General features: G+C 41.9%; 1 protein-coding gene across 1 annotated transcript; it reads left to right on the forward strand.

Annotated features, from left to right (window-relative positions):
* Positions 1-868: 868 nt before the first annotated feature.
* Positions 869-11,512, forward strand: cckar (cholecystokinin A receptor). The gene is made up of 5 exons (XM_044020354.1): positions 869-1,241; positions 2,806-3,057; positions 6,358-6,619; positions 7,238-7,365; positions 8,007-11,512. The coding sequence occupies exons 1-5, from the start codon at positions 1,112-1,114 to the stop codon at positions 8,585-8,587; spliced, it is 1,353 nt and encodes a 450-aa protein (XP_043876289.1). The 5' UTR covers positions 869-1,111; the 3' UTR covers positions 8,588-11,512.
* The last annotated feature ends 2,146 nt before the right edge of the window (positions 11,513-13,658 follow it).

The following is a 13,658-nucleotide window of genomic DNA, read 5'->3' on the forward strand; positions in this document are numbered from 1 at the left end:
TGTTTAGGTTAGAATAAGCCTTTTTTTTACACCAAAGCCTTCTATATGTACAAAGGGGCTTGCTTTACAGAGGATGCTGCATTTACATGTGGAAGTTTAAAGGGTTAAAATCTCAAATGTAATATTAATATTTGATACATATATTTCAGGCAGAAGTAGTTTTAAAAGATTGACTAATTTAAAGTTAAAAAAATATTAACCTATATTTTTAAAGCAGTTTTTGGGAAGGTGACATTTTCTGCCACTAGGAACAAATTAGTCAGGGTAAAGGAACTCTTAAGGATTAATACACAAACAAAGAAGGAGAATATCCTTTCTGATATATGAAGGCTATTGTAGTTCCCTGACGCACTTGAGAAGGGGTGAGTGATTTGTTGCAATCTAAAGTCCCACCATTAGATGTCACTAATTCTTGCACACTGGACCTTTAAGTAACAGTGAGACTTTCTGTAAGTAAACTTAAAATGAATAAACGGACCGCTGCAGCTCAGTGAGCGAGTAATTGACCAAAGCTAGAAAGTCAGAGTTCAATTCAACCAAAGTTGTGCTGGTGAACGAACATGTTAGATGTGTGATAAATAAAGGGCAGCAAAGATGAATGTTTGAGTGGATGAGTGAGTGAATAAGTGAAGTGTGAGGCACTCTGATTGGTCATCAAGTCTAGAAAAGTGTTACATAAAGAGGCCACAGAGTGCAGCCAATAAGTTGCATTGTGTGTGAAGGTTAATTATGGCATCTATTTGTGCAGTAATATATGAAAAAAAGAAAAAGTGAGATGCTGATTTGCACAGACAGAGAGGAGGGGGGGTGGATGGTTTGGAGGGCTGAGCTCTGAAGAATGTGACCAGTCCACATGTTGTCAGTGGATGTAACTGCTGCTCTGGAGCGCAGCGCAACACACTGAGCGCGCACAGGAACTTACAGGCAATAGACTGCTCCTGTTAGAATAATACTTAATAATCCATTTATTTCTCTCTTTTTTTTCCCTTGTATTTAAAGAGAAAAAAAGATACTGATGTGCAGTGTTGACGTGTTCCTGCCTTTGGCGCACGTTTCCAAGGCTGTGTGACGAATGCTGTGCGTGAGACTTGAGGCTCTGTAGGAGACGAACATGGACATGGAGACGTTCACCATACAAGACATGCTCATTAACTCCACTGATCTCAACAAGATTCTCTGCAATTTTAGGATCAAGAATATCTCCGAGTGCGAGTTGGAGGATCCATCACCCGAGCCTCGAGGTTAGTTTATTACATTTTCTAACAGTTATTATAATCATTTTTAAGCCACTCTCCATATATTAAAACCTGCTGTTCACTGGAGACACGTTTTGTTCAGTGATTTGCTTTTGACTTTTATGTAAATGCAAACATTTGTGCCAAAAGAGCGACTCGTTTTGGGCATTTCGTAATGCGTCAGTGCGCATTACGCACCTGGCTCATCTCCTCCACGAGGCTGATTCTACTTCTGCTCTCTCGCTCCTTCTGCTAATGTCATGTAAACAGTCACATAATGCCACAGAATGTTTGTTCCATTTTTGCGCATAAAGCTCAAAAAGCAGGACGCAGCAGATTGATATTTTCAATGTACGCTTTTTTATGTGGTAAATCTAAGCAATACAACATTTTTGTGCAATTACTGAGCATAAAACTTTACTGCATGTAATCTACTGTTTTTTTCTATAAAAACGCTCTCTTTTAGACTTGATTGTAAAGTTATTTCACTTGCAGCAAACTCTCTTCTTTATGGCTGTCCTGCAAAATAAAAATAAATGTAATTTATAAAAAATGAATATACCTATATACAGTACTGTGTAGAAGTCTCTAATTATTCAGCAAAACAAACACCTTCTACAGGTTAAAATGCAATGTTTAGTGTGACCTGCTCTTACACTTGAACAACAGCACCACTGGAGTGGAACCACCTGTAATACTTGTGCTTGTCTTTGTATTTCACGTCGGGAAAAAAAAATCTGCTGTGAAAAAGGTTGATTACGACGGGTTTATTCAAGGCACGCTTGAGCGTAATAGACACATACACTGTGACAGTTTGCTTACATATAAGACAGACTTTCAGTGATAGAATTCCAATCCAAATGTCAATGATCACAGAATTTGGCAGACACAAAAACAACAAAGCTGCTTCTCCAGACTGATTAAAGGTGTTTGAAATTAATAAAAGCAGTCAACTTGTCCAAATGTTCACGTTTCTAGCAGCTGTTCCATTTTCCTGTGTCATTTTTGAAATTCTCTCGTAAGGAGACAGGACAAATACCCTGCTAATTTGTCAATAAGGGCTTTGTATACGGACTGAACACAGTCCAACATGCGCAATAATGTGCACTAAACCCATTTGAAACTGTTATTAAATCGGCCCCCTTCTTACATTAGTGACAAAAACCACTACTGCCTTTCTTTCAAATATTTTCCAGTATGGAGCCCCCTCCCTTTAGACATTAGAGCAGTCAGCACCTTGTTCATTTGCTATAAAGAAATGAACTGTGTTCAATGACCTGATGAATTGTTGTTTTTCATCAGCCCAGAATGAGACTTTTATATTTACATCAGGAGACGGGTCAGCTCGACAGGCACGAGGTGAGGGAGATTCACCTGCAATGTGTTACTTCACCAAAAAACGCTTACACATTTTAAACTATACTGCATGAATGATAGGAGGGTAATCAGAATAAGAGGGAGTAAGAGCTGTGTGAGAGGAGAGGAGAGGGGAAAGGATGAGTCAAGTCACATTTTAAGAATGACCCAGTTTGTGTGTGTGTGTGTGTGTGTGTGTGTGTGTTTCTCTCAGATATCAACCAGACAGTGAGGATCGTCCTCTACAGCCTCATCTTCCTCCTCAGCGTTCTGGGCAACAGCCTCATCATCGCCGTCCTGGTGAGGAACCGGCGCATGAGGACCGTCACCAACCTCTTCCTGTTGTCTCTGGCCATCAGTGACCTGATGGTGTCCCTGGTCTGCATCCCCTTCACCCTCATCCCCAACCTCATGAGAGACTTCATCTTTGGTGCCGGTATATGCAAGCTGGTCATGTACTTCATGGGTGAGTCCATGGAGACAAAACAACTCACAAATTATATATTAAAATGACATGTTTTTTACTTTGGAGCAGCAGTTGTTGTCAGCTAGTGTTGTAGTGAGGACCAAACTGACAGAAACCAAGACAAGACCAACACTTTCAGGAACAGAGACAAAGTCAAGATCACTGCAATCTCTAGATTTTTTTACTTTACTCTTTTTTTTTTTTTTTTACTGATCAACACTTAACTTTTATTGTCTAAAAATAAAAAATAAAGTAACTGGAAACAGAAGAAATGTAAATTACTGGAAACCTTTTTGCATTTTGCATTTTGTTTTTTAATTACCAAAAACATTTCACATCAGTCTGATATTTTCATAGTAAAGATCACGCTAACTGACTACTGTAAGTACTCGATCAAGTCAAGAACAAGACCAAGACTTCAAAGGACTGAGACCAAGACTGAGTCAAGAGCAAGACTTTTAAGGAATAAAGTCATAAAGTCAGGAACAAGATCCAGACCTTTGAGGACCGGGACATAGTCAAGAGTAAGACTAGGGCAGTGCAAGATCAAAACAAGGCAATCAGAGATGGCAGAATTCACCCCATCCACACAACAAGCCTCTGGCGGCCTCTGTTGGTCATATTGGCTAGTGCAAGTGTGGAAGCACAAACAAACAGACAGACAAACAGACAGGCACACACACAGAGCCACTAAAAACAATACTTCAAGTGACAAGCCCAGCCCACTTCCAGTATGTAATATCCAAGCTCTATTTCACAGATCAACAGTAATCTTTTATTGACTAAAATCATTCGCAGTGCAAATAGTGAAATAGCAGCCGCAATCCTTTTTTTATTTGCTACTTTGAAAAACCAAAACAGATTTCACACATAAATCAATATCATATACGGATGTCCTGTAACGGTATGAGGGTAACACTGAACAGAACTGAAGTTCATGTCCTGTGCTGGGCCTGAAATTACATCGGACACTAGGATTTGTAAAGGTTGTACACAGTATTTGTTCTGTAACTGTGTATTTGGCCTCAGAATTAACAATAACAGAGCGATGTCCTGCGTGATTATAATCTGACAAAGCAACCTAACTGAAGCAGGCGCTCCACTGATTCATAGAATGAGAGGTCTGCGTAAGCGAGGGAGTGGTACATGAGTGGTTAGTGGATTAAAACCCTTAGTCCTTAATGAGAGAAGACTGGTCTTGAGGACCGCAACGCTGTTACCCAGTTGGATTTTAATTTCCATCTTCTAATATCTCCATCATGCCTGCCGCAAAATGTCCATGTTGTAATTATTATTGGGTTTTATTGTGTCTGTAATCAGTTAATTTCCCTGGATGTTCAAATTGTCCTCACGCTTTAATGAGCACGAGCCACAAAATGAGCTAAAACAGCAGCTGTTCGTGAACGTGTTATTGGAAAATGTTGATTTACCCGAGGCTTGTGTTTGCAGAACCCGTTCTCTTTTTCCCCCGCTGCTACATTCAGATGATTTATATCGTCAAAGTGCCATTAACAAATAATTACAGAGTGCAGAAAAGATGGATCGTGCAAAGTGAGCATTGAGAGATAATCGACTGTCAATGGATTTTGTCCGTGAACTTTTCTTGAAGAGTCTCTGTGCAGAGTGATGTGAGTGTCACCCTGAATCTCATTGTATTTGGAACTATTTGGATATTAATAGTGTCTGTTTTTTTTGTGCCAGATTAGAGATTTCAGTCAAGTAATTAAGAATTTTATCGAGTAGACAATGGTCAAATTTAACCAGTATATTCACTGTGTCTAGACTCCTCTGTAGCTCTTCTTCACGGTTTATTCAAGTTTGATATGTGTTTATTTTTTCTTCACATTTGAAATCCTCCATATTTACAGCTTCTCTGGGTTATTATTTTTTTTTTATTATTTCCGTTGCTTTTGATAAATGCACCAGGTTTCTTCCTCATGTGAGATTTGTAATAAAGTAAAGTCATTAGAGACACTGCTGCACCTTTGCTGATATTTCATTTTCATTTAATTACAACTCCGCTGGCTAATATGATTTTCATTTTTCTTCTTACTTCCTGTCGTTCAGCTTAGCCACAGGACGAGATCGGCACACCGCCCTGCAGGATTATTACCTCATTTGTCCACGTGTCCATCTATATATGTGTGGCTGCACTTGGATTGAACACAGTGATAATAACACAAATGGATGAATGGTTCCTCTTGTTGTTGTTCCTGAGTGTGTAAATCGTGTTCTGCTAACACATAGTCCAGGATACGCTCTGTCACACGACTCTGCAAATTAATAAAGTGTATAATAATATCTATAATATCACCAAACGTTAATTGGCCATGGTTTTTGTCAGTGCTCATCATGCTGGAGTGTAATTAAGTTATCAACAGACAAAGAAAAAGATAGACAAAGTGCAGGAGGACGTAATGCAATTGACTAAGCTAAGCTAAGCTAAACTAGGATAAGCAGCTTCTGTGTCAGGTACCAGGACGAGTTGAACCAGCATTCATTAACCAACATCTCTCATCATGGATTTTCTTTTTGTACTTCTATAAAGACAAATTGAAATTGTCTTTATTTATTTGTGGGCTATAGAGACATTGCTAAGTTTGCTGTTAGCCTTTGGACTTAGAACGGCTAAGTTAGCAGGCTAACCGGCTCTAGCTTTATGTTTATCCAGTGTTGTTATGCATGCACTTAAGCACAAAAATTCACATATCTGTACTTTAAAAGCAAGTTTTACTTTTACACCCCTACATTTCCTCTAACTATCTTTGTTACTTGTTGCGACCAAATAAAATCAGAAGAAGAAGAGTTGGTAATGGTCTGTATTTACAGTATATAGAGCTTTTCTAGTTTTGATGAGCTGCTTTACACTACAGTTTTGCCATTCACCATTCACACGCTTCAACATGGGGTTTAGTGTCTTGCTCAAGGGCACATATAGACTAGCAGAGCCAGAAATTGAACCCCCAACCTTCAACTTGAAAGACACTTCACCGTACCACTGAGTATAGTAAATGTCATGTACTTCAAGACTTTTACTTAAGTAATATTATAAAAAAGTGACTTCATCTTCTACATCCCTTTGAGGTACTTTATACAAGACTGTATTTATCATATTTAGCAAAGTGTAAATTAGCAAATTCCTCAAAATGCTTATGTAGTTTGTACAGTATGTGTGATATTCAGTGGCATTCACAGACATTTGGAAAGGTGTGTGTATGCCACTGATATTATAACATAACATTTTGACCAGATTAAAACAATCTCAGCCAATAACCATTAAAAAATTTTTTTAATGTGCAGGTGTCTCGGTCAGTGTTTCCACCTTCAACCTGGTGGCCATCTCCCTGGAGCGCTACAGTGCCATTTGCAACCCGCTGAGCTCCAGGGCATGGCAGACCAAATCCCACGCTGCCAAGGTCATCACAGCAACCTGGGTGGCTTCCTTCATCCTGATGCTGCCCTACCCCATCTCGAGCACGCTCAAGCCTTTTACCCGCCTCAACAACAGCACCGGGCACATGTGTCGCCTAGTGTGGCCCAACGACATCATCCAGCAGTCCTGGTGAGCTCAAGTGCAATGGAGAGTGTCGTGCCGTCACTGTCACACCAGGCTGCCTTCACAGTGCGACGCACTCTGGCCCCTTTATAGATTTGCTCAGTCTGGTGTGGCCGAGTAAAGACAACGACAGGCTGTAAAACCCTTTGAAATCTGTTCTAATAATAGTACAAGGATGTGCCACTTTTTCATATACTGATACCGATATCAGTCCAATATCGTGGACTGTACAGATCTGGGGTCTCCAACAAGTAGCTTGCAAACCAGTATGAGGAGGCGAGGAGGCTAGGGTTAGTGGGTCGTTTAATCATCATTAATTGAACATAAACCTGATTACATTTTTATCCAATCCCACCTTCAAGCTCATTCAGTGTGTTTGGGTTGAAATAAGCTATAAGAATAATGCTAAAAAACACAAGTCGCTCTCAGAAGGAAAAAGGTTGGAGACCCCTGATATAGATTGTGCTGAATCAGAGTTTAAGTTTTTCTTATACCAATATCCTATCCATTGGATTTGAATAGTATCTCCCTGATGGTAAATATTGTATTGGCTCAGCCGTTAATAGTTAAGCCTTTGGCCTGTAAAGATTCACATTGGATGATCATTTGTTTCCACTTACTCAGGTATGTGTGTCTGTTGCTGCTGCTCTTCCTAATCCCCGGGATCGTCATGATGACCGCCTATGGACTCATCTCACTGGAGCTGTACAGGGGCATCCGCTTTGAGCTGTCCAGCAGGAAATCCAGTCGAGGTATGAAAGCAAATAAACACAGCACAAGAAACAGAGAAAAAAAAAAAAAAAGGATTACAACAAGAATACGTTAACAATGAACGGATTTATCTCTCAACACTCTCTGACCTTCCACTGTCATTTCTAGATGCTAATGAAGTGTGTAAGAATTAGTGACATCTAATGGTAAGACAGGATGTTATTCTTTATCTTCTTCTAAAATGTAAAGGAATAAAGAGGACTAGTTTCAGCTGTGGCTTCATACACGTTTGGTGAGTTCAAAGTAAAATAAAACACACTGTTCACTGGACAAATGGAACATTTCACTCAGAGCAGCGCTGTGACTCATTGATGTGATTTTAATTCCTTTTGTACAAATCAGTTTTTTTTTTTCTGGCTGCACACAGACTGTACGTGGTCGAGGGAATAACTCACCTTGGGTTTTTCTTTTCATTCGTTTGTAAGCAATAACAGAGACACACATTTTCATCAGACTTATGTCCTCATAAGTTTTATCTGGACTAAAATCCTAATATTTAAAAAGTACCCTTGCTTTTTTAGATGTCTTCCATTGCTGGATCGTGAGCGCCAGACTTTTATGTCGATGACATTTCACTCTTAATCTCCATTCTTTTCCTTTTTTATTCTCTTCACCCTAACAGACAGACAGTGCAGCTCTGGCAGCATCAAGCCGGGTGACAGTGATGGCTGCTACATGCAGCCGTCCAAGAAGAAGAGCATGACAATGAGTATAACCAACTCCAGCAGCAAGCCCATGGTGGCGGGCCGAGTGTGCGGCACCAGCTCTACAGCCAACCTCATGGCCAAGAAACGTGTGATCCGCATGCTCCTGGTCATCGTCTTCCTCTTCTTCCTGTGCTGGACGCCCGTGTTTGTGGTCAACGCGTGGCAGGCCTTCGACCAGCGCTCAGCCTACCGCCTGACCGGTGCGCCCATCTCCTTCATCCACCTGCTGTCCTACATCTCTGCCTGCGTCAACCCCATCATTTACTGTTTCATGAACAAGCGCTTCCGTCAGGGCATGCTGGCCACCTTCAGCTGCTGCAGCTGCTTCAGGAGCGGCGGCTCGGGGACGTCGGCGGAAAGTGCGACGCCTAAAGGCGACGCGGGCCGATCAAGAGCGGCGCCTAACACGCAGAACGGTCACACATCGCCGAGCACGGCCAACACACACTTCACCTACACCGGAATCCGTACATCAGCCTGGAGCGAGCTGACTTAAATCGGACCGTACGAGAGAGGACATGTCGGGAATCTGTGCAGTGTTGTTCTAACGTAGCTAAGCCCACGCAGAGCTTGTAGATCGAGTTTTTGAGCAGCTGTGTTGCTTTATCGTGGAGCACGACATGACATATGGGCTGACGTATACATGCAGTGCTCTCACAGCAGAGCAACACAGCCAGATGTTTCCCGAAAGCTTGCAGCATCCAGGGTGGCTGACTGACGCCCGATCATACAAAGCTGTGGAGGGCCTCAAATCTGACAAAGGGTGCGTTTCCACCACATAGTTCAAGGAACCTTAAGTGCCATGAACCTGACCATTGTTGCTTTAATTCATCAATTCAAACACAAACTGTTCTGGCACAGGGTTGTGGTACGAGAAAATAAAGATGCTGGAGCACAACAAGGTATTTTACTTGCTGTCGCTCCATCATGAAGGTCCCTGAAGAATCTCAAAAGTACATTTAGTTCCTGGCTCCCGTGGTGGTAATGCACCTAAAGAGACGGAGTGATGAAGCATACTATTTCATGTCGTTTACCATTCTACACAAACACGGTGTAGCTGCATCTCGAACGCTGCCATTTCTACCTGTGCAGGGACCAAACAGTCTCTCCGCACCACGCTTTTGTTTAATCCAAAGCAAAACAGCAATGTATACTATAGATTAGTCATTTCTCTTTGTTTCAGTCGACAAGAAAATACGCTTTCTTCTCAAAATATCGACCTGATTCTGTCACACTCAAATATTTGACTTTGTGCACAGGAAATGAACCCGAGGACAAGGAAGTCATCACTCACATAAATGACTCTTGATTTGTAGAAGATTGGCGACAACATGAAAAATCACTAATAAGGCTGTTTGCACAGAGTCACGTCCAGCAGCAGCTGTGATGTAACCTCACTCAGTCCTGCGGCGCACAAACGTCCATCCTTGACCTCGCTGTTCTGTTTGTGTGCGGTGGGAACTGGAGCAGCCTTATCGTTTGTGTGGGACCTTAAACACCTGCAGCCTCCTCTTCAAAGAGTGGATTCCTGGCATTGCCCCGCCTCCTCATACTGTTAAAAATAGCAGCGTCACTTTAGCAATTTTGTTTTTTTCCGTCGTGTCAATATGTTGTTATGACCTAAATATCGTGATGTAACTTTTAGGTTTGATGTGTTCATGGACCATGCTGGAACAGGAAGGTCCATGAAGGCGTGGGTCGTACTTTCCTCGTCTGCATGTGGTAACTCAGTATTTTTGCTGTTCCAGCCGTACTAAATTGAAGGTCACTATAGCTTTCCTCGCTCGTGCGCTTAAATGTCACAATCAATAGTATCATATCTGTGTGTTTGTCCTGTTGAGCGATGGATTTTGTTGATGTGTTCACCTCCTCGCGTAACCTCCACCTTCTTCTTCTTTGTCTCTCACTCTCGCTTTACCAAAACAAGAAGGCGCCACCTACTGGAGCACTGTTGTGCTTACACAGTCAGTGTAGGCACAAAATGTAGAGGACTCTATCTCCAAGACAGGGGCGGAACTACAAGTAGGGGGCGGGACGACAAAGTCGTCCAAATCACACGTGAAGTCAGAAGTCCGTATGAGATCTTGTCGGCAAGCTGGGAGATAAAAGGACAACAGGAGTTAGGGAATTCAATGCTAGCAACATTTAGAACGTCTGCTCGATGTTCAACACGATCTAATGACTCGCTCTTCAGGTTCCTCGTGTCAGGACTGAATCTAGAAAAGCCGCTTTCAGTGTAAACCTGAAACTCACTTCTCTTGGATCGCTTGATCATTTTAGGTGTTCACTCAACTGCCGTCCGCTCACAGACGGCGACTGTTTGACCAGTATGACCTTTAAAGAGGTTTATTGGCAGCAACTAAATATACTACCCATGTGTACATTTGTATCGGTGTATAATCATTTTTTTAAAAAAGTACAAATTGTTTGGTTTTTGTAGCCTTAGAATAAGCCTTCTATATGCAGGCCACCATCTTGTGCCGCCATGTTTCTACTGTAGCCAGAGAGCACGTTCCATTTTGCATGACAAAAACAAAAAAAGATCCTTTCTGTTAATGCAGAGGACATTGTATTTCTGCTGTCTCACCATTAGATCACTAGGTCACTAAAGGCCCTGGTGTACTTCCGCTCTCATTGCGCGCACCCTGGTACTCGTCGGGGTCCTGGAGGATCCCACTTGACCATCGGGTGGCGGTACAAGTCTGGACGCAGGGAACAGGACGTTCTCCTACCAAAAGAAGAAGAGAACAATGCTACAGCTGAAAGATGAAAGGCCCGTTGGACAGGAGAGTCGGGGTGTCAGCCAGGCTGAGGTATACCAGGGCCTTAATCCTTACATACTGGGCCTTTTCTGTTTTACTGCATGACCACGTGCCTAGAAAGTCCTGTTAGACCTGTGGGAACATAGGTGAATGTAAAAAAAAAAAAAGAATCCCACCAATTTAAGTTGTTGCACATTTTAAAAGCAGTTCTGGAAACGGCGACATTGTGTTGTTCTCTTACAAAGCTACGAATAAACCAAAGTGTTGCTGACAGTTTAAAGACGTTAAAAGCCCACTGTGCAAGTGCGTCTTCTAGGACTTGGGGGCAGAACAAGGTAGGACGCTTTTAACTTCTTTAAATAAAAGTGGCTCTAAAATGACAGAAGGCATTAGGGATTAGAAAAGTGGAGGAAATGAAAGGGGGTGAAATCTGTGGGTAAGAGCTCCATTTGGGCTTTGTGGACGCCCGAGGCAGCGTCCGCCTTCACTCTGCAGCCACTGGGAAATGTTTACCTGTGAATGGGAAGAAGAAAGAATGAAACTGGCTTAAGGGGAAATGTCGCCGCTTATTCATTCGTGCTCTTTGAGCTCGGGAGTTTACAGTGTGTAAGAATAATAAAGATGTCCATGCTTTGGCCTCGATTAAACAAAAAAAAAAACGTACACAAAGCCTGATTTTGTATCACTTTTTTTATTTCTCATTTTTATGCCAATATTGCAAGTTTTTTTTTTTTTCCTCTTCTTTTATTTAATGACATACAGATTTGAGCATGATCTGGAGCTGCAATATGTACATAAAAAAATCCAAACTAACGCATGTTATTTAAAAAAAAAAAAAACAAAAAAAAACCTCCCCCCTTTTTGTTTTTGACGTTATTGCTAAATGTTACAAACGGCACAGGTTCCTACCATCAGCAACCCTTTGAGCACTGAGTATACTACCACAATGACACCTCTGCTTACCACCTACTAGAATAATACACAGATACAGTGAGAGTGAACGATAGTGGAAGGATGTGAAGGAGGAGGAGGCGAAGAAAAGGGGGAATGACAACAACAACAAACACAACAAAAAAACAAACAAATGAAGTGATCCGACTGAAGCAAAGCCAAGCATAACAGGCTGCATGGTAAACCCAGAGAAAAAGAAAAACGTACGCACATAAACATGAGTGATGAAGAGTGAGGATGAAATGTGTGTGAGAGAGAAAAAGAAAGAAAGGTTCGCGCTCTGTAGTGCAAACAGCCAAATAGTCTGAAGGAGAAGTAAGGCTGAGTGCGACAGAGAAGGGGCTCCACACTCACTTTGTTTAAAGCTGCCTCTCACTCTGCCCTGTTTCGTTTAGCAGTGCATGAAAACTACATTATAAAAAAGACATTTGGCATATTAGAGGATACATACATTGTTCAGAGCTCATTATAAAAAAAACAAAACAAAACAAAAAACCAGCTGCTTTTGGAAGAGTAAAACATTGACAAACATTGATGACCAGTAAAGAAAGAAACCAGTTAAGATAAAAAAAAAAAAATTGAAAAAATGTGATGACACCCCTCCCCCCGCCCCGGTTCTCTCAAAGCTTTGTCGCCAGGTTAACGCAGCGGACGTTTCATTTTCGAAGGCATGTAACGCTTTTGACCCCTTTGTTGACAAGTCTGCACCGCTCGGCGATCGCGGAGGGACGTTTGTTATCAAGTCTCTGGACACTCCCGACGTTTCAAGAAAGAGAAGAAAAACTGTAAACCAGCTCAGATTGTCAAGGCGACGCATGCATCCAACCCTCCACCCCCCATTAGCTCTAGTAAATGTGACAAAGCTGCTCTGTTCAGACGCGAGGAGCTTGCGGCGGTTTGCTTGAAGGAGAGGCTCAACATCTAAACAATAATGAAAAATACAGAAGGAAGAAGAAGAAACAAACAATAAACTAGACAATATTGTGCCCACGCTTGGTGGGATGGGCTGTGATGCTAACGTAGAGGCTACGGTAAAAACTCTGCGAATTTAAAGAAGGGATGAGCCGATATGATACTCAATATCAGTCCAATACGATATCCGCCGCCCGATATGATATTTATGGCACTTTATCCACTAAACAGTTTGAGCTCGACTCTACTCGGTTTGGTATGAGACACGTCGTTTTCCACTGGGCAGGGGTCGACATAGCACGGCCATGATGTTGTTTTACACGCGACACAAACTGGGGACGAGCAAAGCAGCTGAATCATTAGAATCAGCCAATTAAAAAAGATGACAGAAGCACCGGCGGATGAGTGGGTTGTGATCCGGCTCGCGGTCGCCAGCTTTCCGCAGTTGTGTCGCTAAATACACCAGACTCCTCCGTTAAATATTGAGATTGTAGACATTTCCGTGCTAAATGTTGAAGATGAATGCCTGCTTACGGGATTTTTAACTGATCTAAAGTTTGTCGACGTCACATTTTAGTACCTGCTCAGCTCGTTGGAACCTCACCAGAGCAGATACTAAAAAAAAGCAGAGAATGACTGAAGTTATACAAGTAAAAATGATGTCGCAGAGGTTTGGGGTAACAAACGGTTACGGGGCGACGTTGACTTTGTAACGTAATGTTGTCACGCGACAGATTTCAGACTGTGCTGGTTCTGAACGCACAGTGAAATGGAAGAAGAAGGAAAAAGAGTTATTTTGTAACAAGACTGTATCGAAACTGATATCGGCAGATACTCGAGGTTTTGAAGACATCAGTATTGGACGTGAAAAAGTGATATTGAGCCATCTCTAATTTACAGCTATAGTAAACGTAGAAAAAAAACAGTTTAGAAATCGACTTT

The sequence above is a fragment of the Solea senegalensis genome, linkage group LG3 (genome assembly GCF_019176455.1).
Source record: "Solea senegalensis isolate Sse05_10M linkage group LG3, IFAPA_SoseM_1, whole genome shotgun sequence".
NCBI classification, from domain to species: Eukaryota; Metazoa; Chordata; class Actinopteri; order Pleuronectiformes; family Soleidae; genus Solea; species Solea senegalensis.

Bases quoted from the DNA above. Each gene is read 5' to 3' on its own strand.
- cckar (XM_044020354.1), top strand. From the start codon at position 1,112: ATGGACATGGAGACGTTCACCATACAAGACATGCTCATTAACTCCACT. The intron at 3,058-6,357 runs GTGAGTCCATGG...TTTAATGTGCAG, and splicing joins GCTGGTCATGTACTTCATGG to GTGTCTCGGTCAGTGTTTCC. The intron at 7,366-8,006 runs GTATGAAAGCAA...TCACCCTAACAG, and splicing joins CAGCAGGAAATCCAGTCGAG to ACAGACAGTGCAGCTCTGGC.